The sequence below is a fragment of the Phyllostomus hastatus genome, unplaced genomic scaffold (genome assembly GCF_019186645.2).
Source record: "Phyllostomus hastatus isolate PE091 unplaced genomic scaffold, TTU_PhHast_1.1 phas_scaffold_78, whole genome shotgun sequence".
NCBI classification, from domain to species: Eukaryota; Metazoa; Chordata; class Mammalia; order Chiroptera; family Phyllostomidae; genus Phyllostomus; species Phyllostomus hastatus.
In genome coordinates, this window is record NW_025334041.1 from 73,655,126 (window position 1) to 73,669,243 (window position 14,118).

General features: G+C 41.7%; 1 protein-coding gene across 1 annotated transcript in view; it reads right to left on the bottom strand.

Moving 5' to 3' along the window:
• Nucleotides 1-14,118, bottom strand: part of DNAH6 (dynein axonemal heavy chain 6) — a 247,493-nt gene that overhangs the window by 63,986 nt on the left and 169,389 nt on the right. The window contains exons 57-59 of the mRNA XM_045828050.1: nucleotides 13,622-13,689; nucleotides 11,526-11,706; nucleotides 2,494-2,673 (exon numbers count right to left, since the gene is read on the bottom strand). Coding sequence (XP_045684006.1) covers nucleotides 2,494-2,673; nucleotides 11,526-11,706; nucleotides 13,622-13,689 — 429 coding nt within the window. The remainder of the gene's footprint in view (nucleotides 1-2,493; nucleotides 2,674-11,525; nucleotides 11,707-13,621; nucleotides 13,690-14,118) is intronic.

The window sequence follows — 14,118 nt, forward strand, 5'->3', positions numbered from 1 at the left end:
CTCAGATGTGATAATCACTTTGGGGTGAGAGATGAAGGTCAAGATAAGGTCATATACTCTTCTTGGCCCATCCCCAAGATAATTTTTAGGGTGTGAGAAGAATGTGCCAGAATTTTCTTTGAAATTTAAAAAGGACCAGTTTTACAGGAGACTTCCTTCCTCCCTGTTTCCTCTCTGGAAATTTGAGAGCAGGCCTCCTGCCCTGGAGGTACCTCACATACCAAGGAAACTGGGAAGGCAGCAGAGATGGTGGCATCGAGGGCTTAGGCATGAGAGGCCATTTCCTGCAACCTACAAGTAGCATGTGAAGAAGATCTAAAAATTTCCAAGCTACATCAGGAGGCTTGAGCAGAGCCTGAGCTTGTGGGCTTGTCTGAAAGTTATGGGGAAAGGGGAGCTTACAGCAGAGACTGGGAGGGTCTCACGAGGGCCTAGAGGGTTATGTGACTTCAGTCTCAAGAGATCTGCAGCACACAGTGAGATGAAGCACATTGCTTTGGGTGGTGGGCTTCTCTCTCCTACCAGAGTCTGATTCTCAGAAGGCAGGATTGAAGCCTCACCCACCCCTGTCTTTCCTCATGATGCTGAGAACCATGTAATACTTCATTAGTGTTTCAGGAATGAAGAGTCTGTTTTTAACCCTCCATACAAAAGCTGTTGAAACATTCAGTTTTTATGACCCTGGACCAAGGTTTGTTTTTCCTGTAGGCATCTTGTTTCCTACCCACATGAGGCATAGTAAATATGTTGGATGGAAGACCGACACAAATTGTCAGCTACTTCTCCCATTGAGGAGTGGAGTCTAAATCCCTTCCTCCTGAATTGGGCTAGCCTTGACTCAGCTGACCAAAAGATTGCAGTAGAAGTGATGATGCCTCACTTCCAAGGCTGGGTCTGGGGAGACCTTGAAGCTTTCACCTTGGTTTCTTAGAATGTTTGTTGTGGGGGAGGCACCCCCTTGGAACCCAGTTGCCATGTTGTGAGAAGCCCGAGCCACATGGAGAGACCAGTGTAGGTCACGGTCAACAGCCCAGCCATGTGAGTCAGCCAGTGTGGATGTCCAACCTATTCGAGCCTCCAGATGACTGTAGCCCCAGAAACAGAGCTCAATAGACATGGTGGCATTTAAGCTGGGAGGGAGGGCATTCTGAACAGAGGGAGACCACAAACATAAAGCTCCCAGTGAATCTGGGGAATGTAAATGATCAATTTGGCTGCTGCAGGGGGTAATGGGAAGTGTGGCTCAAAAGACAAAACAGTCACAGGTTGAATGTGACTTTGGAGTGTAAACTTTTTGATAGGTAATATTGGTAAAAATCCATTTAGAATCTCAGGTGTGTGGAGCAGTTTTTGAAAACTGTGTATAGACTGGCCTGGCTTCCAATGTGAGAGCCAGCACCAGCTAAAGGTATCAGGGCCTATACCAGGAAGCAAAGGTGTGCTGCAGGGAAACACAATATACCTAAATTCTTCACTGTTTTCTATTGTGAGTGGCATATGTGGAGAGGCCTTTGTTGAGTTGTGCTGTGGGTATGAGCACAGATGATTAGAGAAGCAAAAGAAAGCTAAACCACTCTGCATTGAAAAGACAACAATGTAGACAAGAGGGGAGCAGGAGCTGACAGATGGGAAAACTGAGAGTGAGGCTGGATGTGGGTGGGCTGAGATGGAGAGCTCACGGGTATCTGAGAGAAATACTGGAGGTAAACAGAGGTACCACGGTGGGGTGCTTGCTAAGGTTTTCCATGTAATGAGTGATGCAAACTCTCTTCCCTGGAAATTTTCAGGTGAACTGACATTGCTTGCAAAAGATTGTGACACTGAATTTGCTTTTGGGAAACATGGAATGCTGCCACAAAGAAGATGACAGCTGGAAGTACCTTATTCATGACACCTCAGGTGAAACTTAGCTGTGAGTATGAGATGAAGTAGGGAGATCACCATAAAACAAGAAAGTCTTACAGTAATGTGATAAAAGTGGGACAGGAACAAAGGAAAGCTCCTCTAAATAAAAACCTGGGATGGGAAGATAGCCAGATGTATAAAAAGTTCTGGGGGAAAAAAACCCCACAGACCAATTAATCATTTAAGCATCAGTGCTGTCAGAGACTTGAGATAGGACATGATAAACACTAACAGTGGAAAGGAAGCTGGATTACTGTAGAGAAAGTAATAGCATGGAGCTGTGGCTCTTAAAAGAAAAAAAAAAAAGGAAAGACAGGCAAGAAAGAAAACAAGCAAGCCAGTTAGTCGAGGAAGCCAAGAGGAAATCTTCCTTTCTTCCTCCTTGCAGTGTTCTGAGCATACTGGGCACTCCCATCTTTAGCAAACATGGCAGGTGGAGCTGCTTTTGAACAGGACATCTGAACCCAAATTCCTGGAGGATTTAACCCGACAAGCAGACTCATGATTATCTGAGGCAAGAAGAAACTCAAAGGAAACTCAGAGGAAAACCAAAGAGATAAACTTCACTAACAACACAACCACACTTACCTGTTTAAAATATTTTAATGAATACTGATACATAGGATCTATTTCTGAGAGGCTTGCAATGACGAAGTACATAACAGAGCCTCGAGTGGCTATTGGACGATACTTCTCACGAGCAACGTTTATCATCATTTCAGTGGACTCTGCTTCCTTCAGCCTGATTTTAATGGCACCAGATGTGATCTGAATAAACATAGGGAAACAAGTTCTTAAGGGTCTGTTAAAAAAAAAAAAAGATGGGAATCCGGCCAAGATGGAGGTATAGGTAGACACGTGCCTCCTTGTACAACTGAAAGAAAGACAACAGCACATTTAAAAACGAAAAACAACAGAACTGACAGAAAATTGAACTGTATGGACATCTGACAACCAAGGAGTTACAAGAAGAAACATTCATCCAGACCAGTTGGAGGGGCAGAGATGGGCAGCCGGGGAGGAGAGGACTTGAGGCAAGGCAGTGGCTGGAGGACCGGATTAGGTGGTGGCTGGCAGACAGGGTGGTCCCACATTTGAGTGCAGATAAATGGGGAGGAACAACTGGGGAGCGAGATAGACTGCACAACCCAAGGGAAATAAAGTCTCAAAGACTGTTACTGAAAACACCTTTGGGGGTTGAGGTGGCAGTGGGAGAAACTTCCAGCTTCACAGGAGAGTCTGTTAGAGAGACTGACAGGGTCCTAAAACATACACAAACCCACCCACCAGGGAATCAGCACCAGAAGAGCCCAATTTGCTTGTGGGCAGCCAGGGAAGTGACTGAACACTGTCAGAGAGAGGAGCCAGTGGCACTGTTCCCTCTTGGACCCCTCCCCTACATACAGCATCACAAGGCAGTGACGTGGGTTGCCCTGCCTGGTGAACACCTAAGGATTCTCCCATCACTACCTAAAAAGCTCTCTGAGACCAAAAAAAAAAAAAAAAAAAGGCCCAAATGAAAAAATAGTTCAAAGCTCCAGAAAAAATACCACTAAGTAACAAAGAGCCAACCTATCAGATGCACAGTTCAAACCACTGGTTATCAGGATGCTCCAGGAACTCACTGGTTACTCAACAGCATAAAAAAAGACCCAGGCAGCAATGAAGGTTGCATTATGTGAAATGAAGAAAAATCTACAGGGAACCAATAGTGACGAGAAGGAAACCATGATTCACATCAATGGTTTGGAGCAGAAGGAAAAAACATTGAACTAGAACAGAAGAAACAAGAATTCAAAACAATGAGAAGAGGCTTAGGAACCTCCAGGACATCTTTAAATGCTCCAACATCTGAATCATAGGGGTGCCAGAAGGAGAAGAGGAAGACCAAGAAATTGAAAACTTATTTGAACAAATAATGAAGGAGAACTTCCCCAGTCTGACAAACAAAATAGACTTTCAGGAAGTCCAGGAAGCTCAGAGATTCCCAAAGAAGTTGGAGCCAAGGAGGAACACACTAAAGCACAATATAATTACATTAGTCAAGATGGAAGATAAGGAGAGAATCCTAAAAGCTGCAAGAGAAAAGGAGACAGTTACCTACAAAGGAGTTCCCCTTAGACTATCAGCTGATTTCTCAAAAGAAACCCTACAGGCAAGAAAGGGCTGGAAAGAGGTATTCAAAGTCATGAAAGGCAAGGTCCTCCATCCAAGATTACTGTATCTAGCCAAGCTATCATTTAGAATGGAAGGGCAAACAAAGTGCTTCCCAGATAAGGTCAAATTAAAGGAGTTCATCATCACCAAGCCCTTATTATACGAAATATTAAAGGGACTAATCTAAGAAAAAGAAGGTAAAAAATATGAACAGTAAAATGACAACAAACTCACAGTTATTAACAACTGAACCTAAAAAAAAACCAAAAACAAACTAAGCAAACAACTAGAACAGGAATAGAATCACAGAAATGGAGATCACATGGAGGGTTATCAGCAGGGGAGTGGGAGGGGTAGGGAGGGGGAAAAGGTACAGGGAATAAGTAGTATAAATGGGGGGGGGTACAAAATAGACACGGGAAGGTTAAAAACAGTATAGGAAATATAGAAGCCAAAGAACTTACATGTATGACCCATGGACATGAATTAAAGAGGGGGAATGCTGGTGGGAGGTGGTGTTCAGGGCAGAGGGGAATAAAGGGGGGAAGATGGACAACTGTAATGGCATAATCAATAAAATATATTAATTAAAAAATGGGATTTGGGGAATATATCCAGTTAGGTCTGGGAAACAAATAAGGACATAATGAGTTAGTGATTATAATAAGGGGGTCCCCAGATAGAATGACTGAGTCTGAGGACTCAGTGCCCCCCTACTCCCTGAGCTGACCTTTCCTCCTAGAGTTAGAAGTGGGCAAATGGGAACAGGCAATTCAAATAGCCTTGAAAAAACTGGAGCAGTACTTTTCTGAGACTCGAATCTGAACTACTTCTGGAACAAAAACACTAACACAGTACTCCCAATTGCTCCCTGATTGCCTCATGAGCAGTCCTAAAATGACCAGGTTCACATAATGAAAGGGAAGAGGGACACTGCCCAAAAGAGGTGACTAGAGAAACGCTGGAAGGAGGTGGTACCACAGCCCACTCTGGAATACCGAGGAAGACTGCATTTTCCTCTCCTTCCCTAGCATTCTCGGGTATAGGCATAAGGAAACCTGGGGATGGAAGCTGTTGTTTGTGAAGGGTTGTAAAGTGAAGTAAGTTGAAGATTTTTTCAGTGTCTTAGTTGTTCTCTCGGTTTTCTGTATTTTGGTCTGAGGCCCAGGGGGAACCTTTCAGCAAGTGGGCTTTCCAAGATTCCCTCTCTGTCTTCCTCAGTCTCTCTCTGTTTCTGGCTGTCCCTGTCCTCCCTGCAGCTGCATTTTTTTCAGTGGTGGATATCCCTGGGTTGGGAGATGCTTTGTCTCTAGAAAGTCAAAGGGTCTAGGTCAGGGACCATACCAAAATCACTGTGGGGACCCCTGCTCAGTATTTGCTGTCCTACAGGGAGAGCTAAAGGGGACCCTCAGATTTCTGTCTAGACTCTTACTGCCCAGTAGAAACACAATGTGAGCCACATATATAATTCTAGCTTTCTAAATTTATTACAAGTAAAATGAAATTTAACAATATATGTTCTTTAACCCAGTATAACCCAATATATGTTAGCTATAAAAACATATAATTCAAGTAAAAATTATTGAGATTTTTTTTTACATTTTTAATTGTTTTTGGTATCTTGTGTGTATTTTACACTAAAACACACCTTAATACAGAATAGCCATATTCAAGTGCTCAATAGCCGCATGTGGCTAATGTCTAGAGTGTGCACCCCATTCACTAGGAAAGGGAAAGGAGAGGCTCAGTACAGAGCTGTGTCCGGGAATCAAAGGCGCAGACTCTCCCTGTATTGACCCCTTAGGAACCTTAAGGGACAAGGAAGGGAAGAGCTGAGTGGGGAACCTCAATCTTAATACTGATCTCAACTGAAGCTTTTATATATGAGCAGAAAAAAAGGAAGTTGCTATGTGAGCGGGTGGATCATGAAGACTGTCAAACAATTCTTTGTTCTTTAGGGACCTTAAGGCCTTGACAGTGCAGAACCCAGGGCTAAAGTGAAAGCAAAGAGAACACTTATTTTCTTTTGCTAGGGAATATTAGAAGACTATATACCTCAGTTGAGTTTAGTAACTACTTATAGGTATTATGCCCTACAGACTTAAGGCTTCAGCAATGGTTAGGGAATATGATACATATTTTTAAATGAGGGTTTTGGGAGTTTAGGGGAGTATAAACCTTGGGTGGGAAGTGGCAGGAAATACAGCCCAGGACCTATCAGTCCTATCTCTGCCCTATAAAAAGGCTATCCCCAAGGCAACTGCTCACAAATGTAAAGAAACTAGCTTACAGATAACGAAGGCAGTCAGAACACATGTATTAACCTTTATTCCCTGCTGAAACCACAGTAAAATGATAGTAAAGGGATTTTAAAAAACAGTGCAAACCCAAAAAGGAGAAATGGAAGAGGAAATATCAATACAATTTTGAGAACTGGAAAGCAGACAAGAATGGTAATGTCTTCACAGACCCAGGGAAATGGATTCCTAAACTGGCAAAGGGGACAGCCAAGAACTCACCCAGTTTATAAAACAGAATCCCCCTCAAAGGCTAAGCACCACTGGATGTGGTAAGGGCCTAGAATGAGAATTGGCTGATAGACTCCCATGTCATCTCCCTACACCACACAGCCAGGGGATTGTTCCTTCTCTACCCTGGCTGAAAAATAGAAGTTTCACCCTGAGGAAATTAAGAGAGAGGAATTTTTTTTTTTGATGGAAGAAAACGAGGCACAGTTGATAGCCAAATTGAGAAACTATACTGAGAAGAGAAAGATTAGGTAAATGTGTGCATGCTGGGTTCTAAGACTGAGCTTTTCTCTTCTCAGCCTCCCAAAATACCTACAGCCAGATCTTCACACTTCCAGACAATGTGAACATTGAATATTTAGCTACCATCAGGATATAACTACAGCGGGGGCTGGGGGATGGGAAGTATGTGTGTGTCAGAGGTTTAGATAACAGTTAATGTATAAAAAGAAAAACTCAACTTGTGGTCAAGGTGGTGGAATAGGTAAACATGGCTTGCTTTCTTTCACAACCACATCAAAATTATCACTAAACTATGTTGGAAACCACCCTGCCTGATTTCAGAAGCTGTAACCCCCCCATGGCTAAGGCTACGTGAGCGACCTTTGGACCATAAGCCACTAAGGAGACAAAGCTTATCTTCCTAGCAGGAGCACTGCTTCTGCTCCTTTTTCTTCACCCTGCCTGGCCCTCAATGCTTGATTGGTTAGCCAATGACGAGTAAGATTCCCCAAGCAGGGAACAGCCTAAGACAGGCATGATCATGGGGAGGCCTCAGGGAAGGACTTGGGGGACTATAGCAAAATGGGGTGATAGACCCTCAACTCTCGGCTTTGACATAGCCTGAGTCCTCATTCTGTCTGCAAGAAGTCTCCTCTTGGCTGCCTTACTTCCCTTGCCTGACTTAAGCCTGAAACAATGCCTTAGCCTGAGACAATGCTGGTGGTGGGTGTCACCCTGTGCTGGAAAGGGTGGGTTCCTTAGGGTAATCAGGCCTAAGAAAGACTATGTAAAATCCTGTGAAAGTTGCTTTGTTTAGATTGCTCTCAATAAAATGATAAGGGTCCAAACAAGAAGTGAGTTTGTTCCTCAAAGTTTTATGGCTCTTTAGCTATCTGACCCTGACTCAAAATAGGCCCTCAGAGTTCTTTGTATGTTATCTATTGTTTGATTCTTACTGCCTGATAATGATTAGTGAGCTTTACCTGTATTCCTGTGCAAAATAAACCCAATAAAAGCCCATTGAGGAAAAGGCTCTTGGCCCTTCTCCTTTGAGAGATCGGCCAACCTTCCTCCCCAAGCAGATCATGTCTTGGTAGACTTATTCTCATCTGTGGCAGTCAGGGGGAGGGGCCCTGTGGACAGAGCCCTCCCACACAAAACTATAGAACAACCATCATTCAGAACCATCAGAAATCAAGCAGAATAGAAGCCCTACAACTACAGAATTAAAGAAGATACCACATTGAGACTGGTATGAGGGGTGGAGTTGTGGAACAGCTGGTCCCTTACCCATGTGTGGCAGATAAAAATTGGTTTGGATATCTCAGGAGTGAGGGGCTCTAGCCCTACACCAAGCCTTCCAGCCCAGAGTTCCAGTGCCAGGCACTTTACAGCCATAACTTCTGGCTGTAAAAGTCAGCAGGGATTGTAGCTGTAGAAGACAGATACTTGTGGAGTCCCAGGCAGTTGCTCTTAAAGGGTGTGCACAAAGACTTACTTGAACTCACTCTCTCTGAGCTCCAGCATGGGGGAAGCAGATTGAAAGGCATCAGAGACATATGAGGAAGAACTGAATTGTCCAGCAACAGGGAGAGAGCTGGGGGTCAACTTTCTCCCAGACAGAAGTGCTGGCAGAGGCCATTGTTTTTTTTTCTGAGCTCTCCCCACACAGAGCCACAGAGCTGGCAGGAGGGCACCATATCTGAGACTTGGTCAATATGGCTCACACTATTTTCCCCACCCTTGTGAATCCCTGAGGCCTGGCCCCACCCAACTTTTGGGCCCATCCAAGCTGTTTCCAGTGGCTTTTCCATACAAATGGCTGGTCTTGGCCCATCTGTCAGATTTTTCTAAATTGTCTCAAACAAGCAGCATCTGGCTTCAGCAAGCTCCATACCTCTCACAAAGTTTCCCGAGGCCCAGCACTAGCAGCAGCCAGCCTTGGTTCACAGCTTGGCCTCTCCTGGGCACCTCTAAGCCCAGCACAAGTAGCAGCTATCTGTAGATCACTTTGTAGCTTATGCTGTGGAACTCCAAAAAGAACACAGGCAGTGGCTGACCTTGGATGTGACAACAGCAATCAAGGCTCAACTACAACAGGAGGGTGTACACAGCCCACAGAGGGAGTGCACCTTGAGTACCCAGCTTGGGTAATAGGGGAGGCTGTGTCAGTGAACTCTATAGGACACCTACTATATTAGGCCACTCTACCAAGCCTGGGAGATGTAGCAGCTCTATCTAATACATAGAAACAAACACAGGGAGGCCAGCCAAAATGAGGAGACAAAGAAACATGGCCCAAATAACAGAACAGAACAAAACTCCATGAAAAGAACTAAACAAAATGGAGACAAGCAGAGTTCAAAACACTGGTTATAAGGATGTTCAGTGAACACAGTGAGAAACTTAACAGCATAAAAATATTCAGTCAGACATGAAGGATACACTAATGGAAATAAAGAACAATTTATAGGGAATCAACAGTAGAGTAGGTGAAGCCAAGAATCAAATCAGAGATTTGGAATATAAGGAAGCAAAAAGACACACAAAAAACCCCCAAACAAACCCATACAAAGACAAAAACAAACAAACAAAACAACCAAGCAGAATAACAAGAAGAAAAAAGAATCCAAAAATATGAGGATAGTGTGAGGAGCCTCCAAACAACTTCAAGCATACCAACATTTGCATCATGGTGGTGCCAGAAGGAGAAGAGAGGGCAAGAAATTGGAAACCTATTTGAAAAAATAATGAAGGAAAACTTCTCTAACTTGGTGAAGGAAATAGACATGTAAGTTCAGGAAGCATTGAGAATGCCAAGCAATATCAACCCAGAGGGCCACACCAAGATACATCATAATTAAAATGCCAAAGTTTAAAGATAAAGAGAGAATCTTAAAAGCAGCAAGAGAAAAGCAGTTAGTCACTTATAAGGGTGCTCCCATAAGACTGTCAGTTGATTTCTCAAAAGAAACTTTGCAGGCTGGAAGGGATTGGCAAGAAACATTTAAAATGATGAAAAGCAGGGACCTACAGCCAAGATTGTTCTACCCAGCAAAGATATCATTTAGAATTGAAGGGCAGAAAAAGTTTCCCAGACAAGAAAAAGCTCAAGGAGTTCATCATCACCAAATCAGTATTATATGAAATGTTAAAGGGTCTTCTTTCAGAAGAGGAAGAAGATAAAAAATATGAGTAATAAAATGGCAATAAATACATACATATCAACCATTGAATCTAAAAAACAAAAATGAATAAACAAACAACAGAAACAGAATCATAGACACAGAGAATGTTTTGATGGTTGCCGGATGGAAAGGGGGGATGGGTGAAAAAGGTGAAGGTATTAAGAAGTACAAATTGGTGGCTACAGAATAGTCATGGGGATGTAAAGTACAGCATATGGAAGAGAGTAGCCAAAAAACATATGCATGACCTATGGAAAATGGTGTGGGGATTGCCTGATGTAGTGGGTGGGGGGCAGCTGGATGGAGGAGGTAGAGGGTAAAAAATTGGGGCAACTGTAATAGCATAAACAATAAAATATAAATAAAAAATAAATGTGCTAGGCAGTACAATAACAATAAAGCTGTTTTTTACTTATTAAAAAGTGAAAGGAAAAACTCAAGAAGTAGCAATATGAGTCTATTATTTAGAGAAAAGACATAAAAACCCAAGTAACCAGAATAAAAAGGAGATGAAAGCAGTTGTCTCTATGAAGAGAGTCATGGGTGGGTGGTAGTGGTGGGCACAGAGAAGGCAGGTAATGCTATTTTTTCATAACAAACTTTGTAGAAATGTTTTATTCTTTAAATAATTTTCATGTAAAACTTCAATGAAAAAATAACTGGGTAAACAGCCAACTACCAGAAATGAAAAACCCAAGGAAGAATGAATGAAAAGAGGATAAAGAGTGCTATGAACAAATAAGCAAAGAGAGGTAGGAATTGGAAGACCCAAAATTACTTTATTATTATTACTGAAATCTCATGAGACTATAGAATATGAAGCATAAACCATTTCTGACAATCATAAAAGGAAAATCCCATAGGTGTTTGTACTTCCCATCAAGGGATTTTTAAGAAATTATTTCATGTTTCTCATGAATAGATAAAAATCATTTTATAGGTTCTATTACCAATACACTTAAAATTATGATTTGAATTTTAGAAATAATTTAGTGTAGGATATACATTTCATATAAAACTTCATCTTACTATCAATACACTTTTACTGAGCACCATTTATGGGCACTATGCCTAGTCCTTGGAGAAAGAATATGATGACGAACTTTTCACAGATTCCAATACATAGAAATTAACAACCTAGCAGAAGAGTTAAGACATGTACTTAGGTACTAATGACATAAGGTAAACAGTGACAAGTGGTGTAATAGAGGTTCGGATAAGGTGCTATGGGTGTTCCAGGGAGGAAGAGATTCATTCCAGCTGGGAATATCAGGGAGGCTTCCTGGAGGGGGTGACATTGATATGAATATATAATTATGTTGTTCCTTTCAACTTATATCTTATTCCAGTTCTTTACATTACATGTTTCCTTTGGTGCCAGCCAAGCACACTTGTACATATGCCCCTGGCAGCCCAGGTGTGGCTGCTATTCTTGCTTTAAAAGACTTTGCAGAACTCTCAAAGGCTGTGGTTGTAACTTTTGAAGTCACACACTTTTTATAAATGCTAAAAATATTTTACTTGCCTTTGAATCCTGAAGTGTTTCAATAAGATCTTCATTGTCTAGAATATTTCCTTCAGATGTAAAGAGCATTTTCAAGATTTTCTCTTCGATAGCTTTCAGCTGGTTTTTATCACTGTTGATCCTCACAATGAGCTTAATTCTTTGTCCTTCCAACTCAGGTTTCTCAAGTCGCACTACATCACTGGAAACAAAATTTGAATGCCTGTATTATAGCTTTGTCAGTACCCTAAAGGTGCATGTATATAATTACCTAGCTGAGAACTATTGCTACTAGACAAGTCCTAATGCACAAGGCCCCTGTTTTGCTGGGTATATATAGTGGTTATTTACTGAACTACATATTAGTTCTGATTCTTTATATTGTATTTAAAAACCTATGCTCTACCACAGTTTTTGCTCATGTTCTCTTACAAAAACTTGCTCAGTGCTGGATCTCTCTAATCATTCATTTTCTGTCTCTAATGCTTGCTTATGTTAGGCTGAAAATAGTGCCTGGAACATTCTTTGCATACCAACATGGGATATTCTGAAATCCCATCACCTCCCTGAAATGATTCTTGATTGCGTGTAATAAAAGGGCCTTACTGCTAGCTGTCCTCCCTTGTATCCCCTGCTCCACCAGCCAAATGTGTGAACTTGTGTCTCCCTTTACTTGCCCTCTCATAATTTGCCTCCAGCCCTGTTTGCAGAAGCTAATGCAATTAAGCATCATGTTGTGTGAGGTACCCTGCTAAGAGTTTTATGTGCATTCTCTCTTCTAATCCTTTGAATGCCCCTGTGAAGTGGGTACAGTGGTTATCATCCTAGCTTGGATGAGTGACAGAAGCTAGGGTCATTTTCTGAGGCTCTGTAGCTTTGAGAGGCAGAGCTGGGCTTGTTCCTGGGTGGGCCGCTCCAGGGCACACGCTATTACCCACTCTGATGAACTGCCTCATGTAATAACCCCTTGTTTGTTTGTTATGTACGTGCTGAATTCAGAAAGGTTAAAAATTATTATATGAAGACCATAAGAAATCACCACTGCAAATTCATTTGTTTAAAGAAATTTTTCAGAAGAGTGGAGTACAAAAGACAGCCTGGGGAGTCCGCACCCATGACCGAGTCTCAGCATTTGCCCTGTTCTGGTCAGGGTGCTTCTCTGCCCAGGCAGCCTAACATCCACAGCTTAGTGGCACAGCTAAACTCAGATCTTTGTGGGAATAAACTGGTTTGCAAAACGTTCCTTTATGTCCTTATAACATGTTCATAAAATGTGGGGAAATATCCTTTGTCTGGAAAGGAGTTAGCCTAGCAGAATTCAAGCAAGGTAGCAGCTGGCAGAATAGATTCCTAAAATAAACAAGGAAAATGAGACTTAAACTCATTAGCGATTACAGGAGAAAATCAAGATAACCGTGACTTGAACATAAAGAATTATATTGATTTTGAATATGAGTCTAAGTTATATTTTCCTTTAAAGTTAATGAATACACACACATATATAATTAGTTTTTTAACCAACATCACTGTTGTTATTTTAATAAATATTTAAAATTTTTTGCCTACTAAATCCCTTGGCTAATTTGGATGATTAATATAAGTAATCCATAATCTCATTTTTGGGGAAATGGAGATTTAATTATGTACAAAGTGTACTGAGGGAGGGTTTTTTTTTTTTGAAGTAGACAAATGTAGGTAAAATGAAATACACTAAGAAAACACCTAGAGACAAGTGAAACAGAAAAGGTATATTTGGGAGTAGCAGGTATTTTTTTCTTCCCCACAGTAGGGAGCAGTGAATCTCGAGGAACCATAGAACAACTGACTTCACTTAATTGCTCAGGGCTGGAAACCCCACTGAAGAGGAAGAGGCAAGGCCAGACTGCAGGCCTGGCCCAAAGAGTAGCCGAGAATTAAGAGCATGTCCCTGATCTCCGTGAAGAGACTGTGGGCAGGATCAACAGCTGTGAAAAGTGATGAAAGAGGAAAGAAACTTGGCCGTTTACTGTATCTTTATGATTGAGGGTTCACAAGTGATGCTTTCTTTTTATGCATTAAATTTTTCTTTGTTAAAATTTCTTAATGAAATATTAGAAACCCCTGCCTCCTATTTTTACCTTAACAATTGATCCTCCAGACCTGATCTGGTTACAGTGAAATTGATAATGGTAACTTTAATGCACACCTAGAAAAGAAGCATAGTGTCCATTAAAATGCTTACATTTAGACAAATAAAATAAGCACATTCTTTATTAGAACATGGCTCCTTATTACCCAGCTGGATGTATCTCAAGTTTAATTGTGAACATATCCACCCACATCCAAACACACCAAGCATACTATGTTTTACAAAATCTTAATAATTTTCCCTGCCAGTGTGGTAACAGTCTGTTCCTCAAATGTGACAGTTACAGGTGAGCCAGCAAATGATTAGAAAGAAGTAGGCCTATAGAATCAGTGGCTTGAGTTCAGGTTCCAGGTGCACCTTTTAGTAGTGTATGATGTTGCACAAGCTATTCACTCAGCTGAGCTTTAGTTCTTTGTATTTGAAAATTGGGGTGCAATAAAAACTCATGAGGTATTTGTGAGGACTAATTGGGGTAATAAAATCACT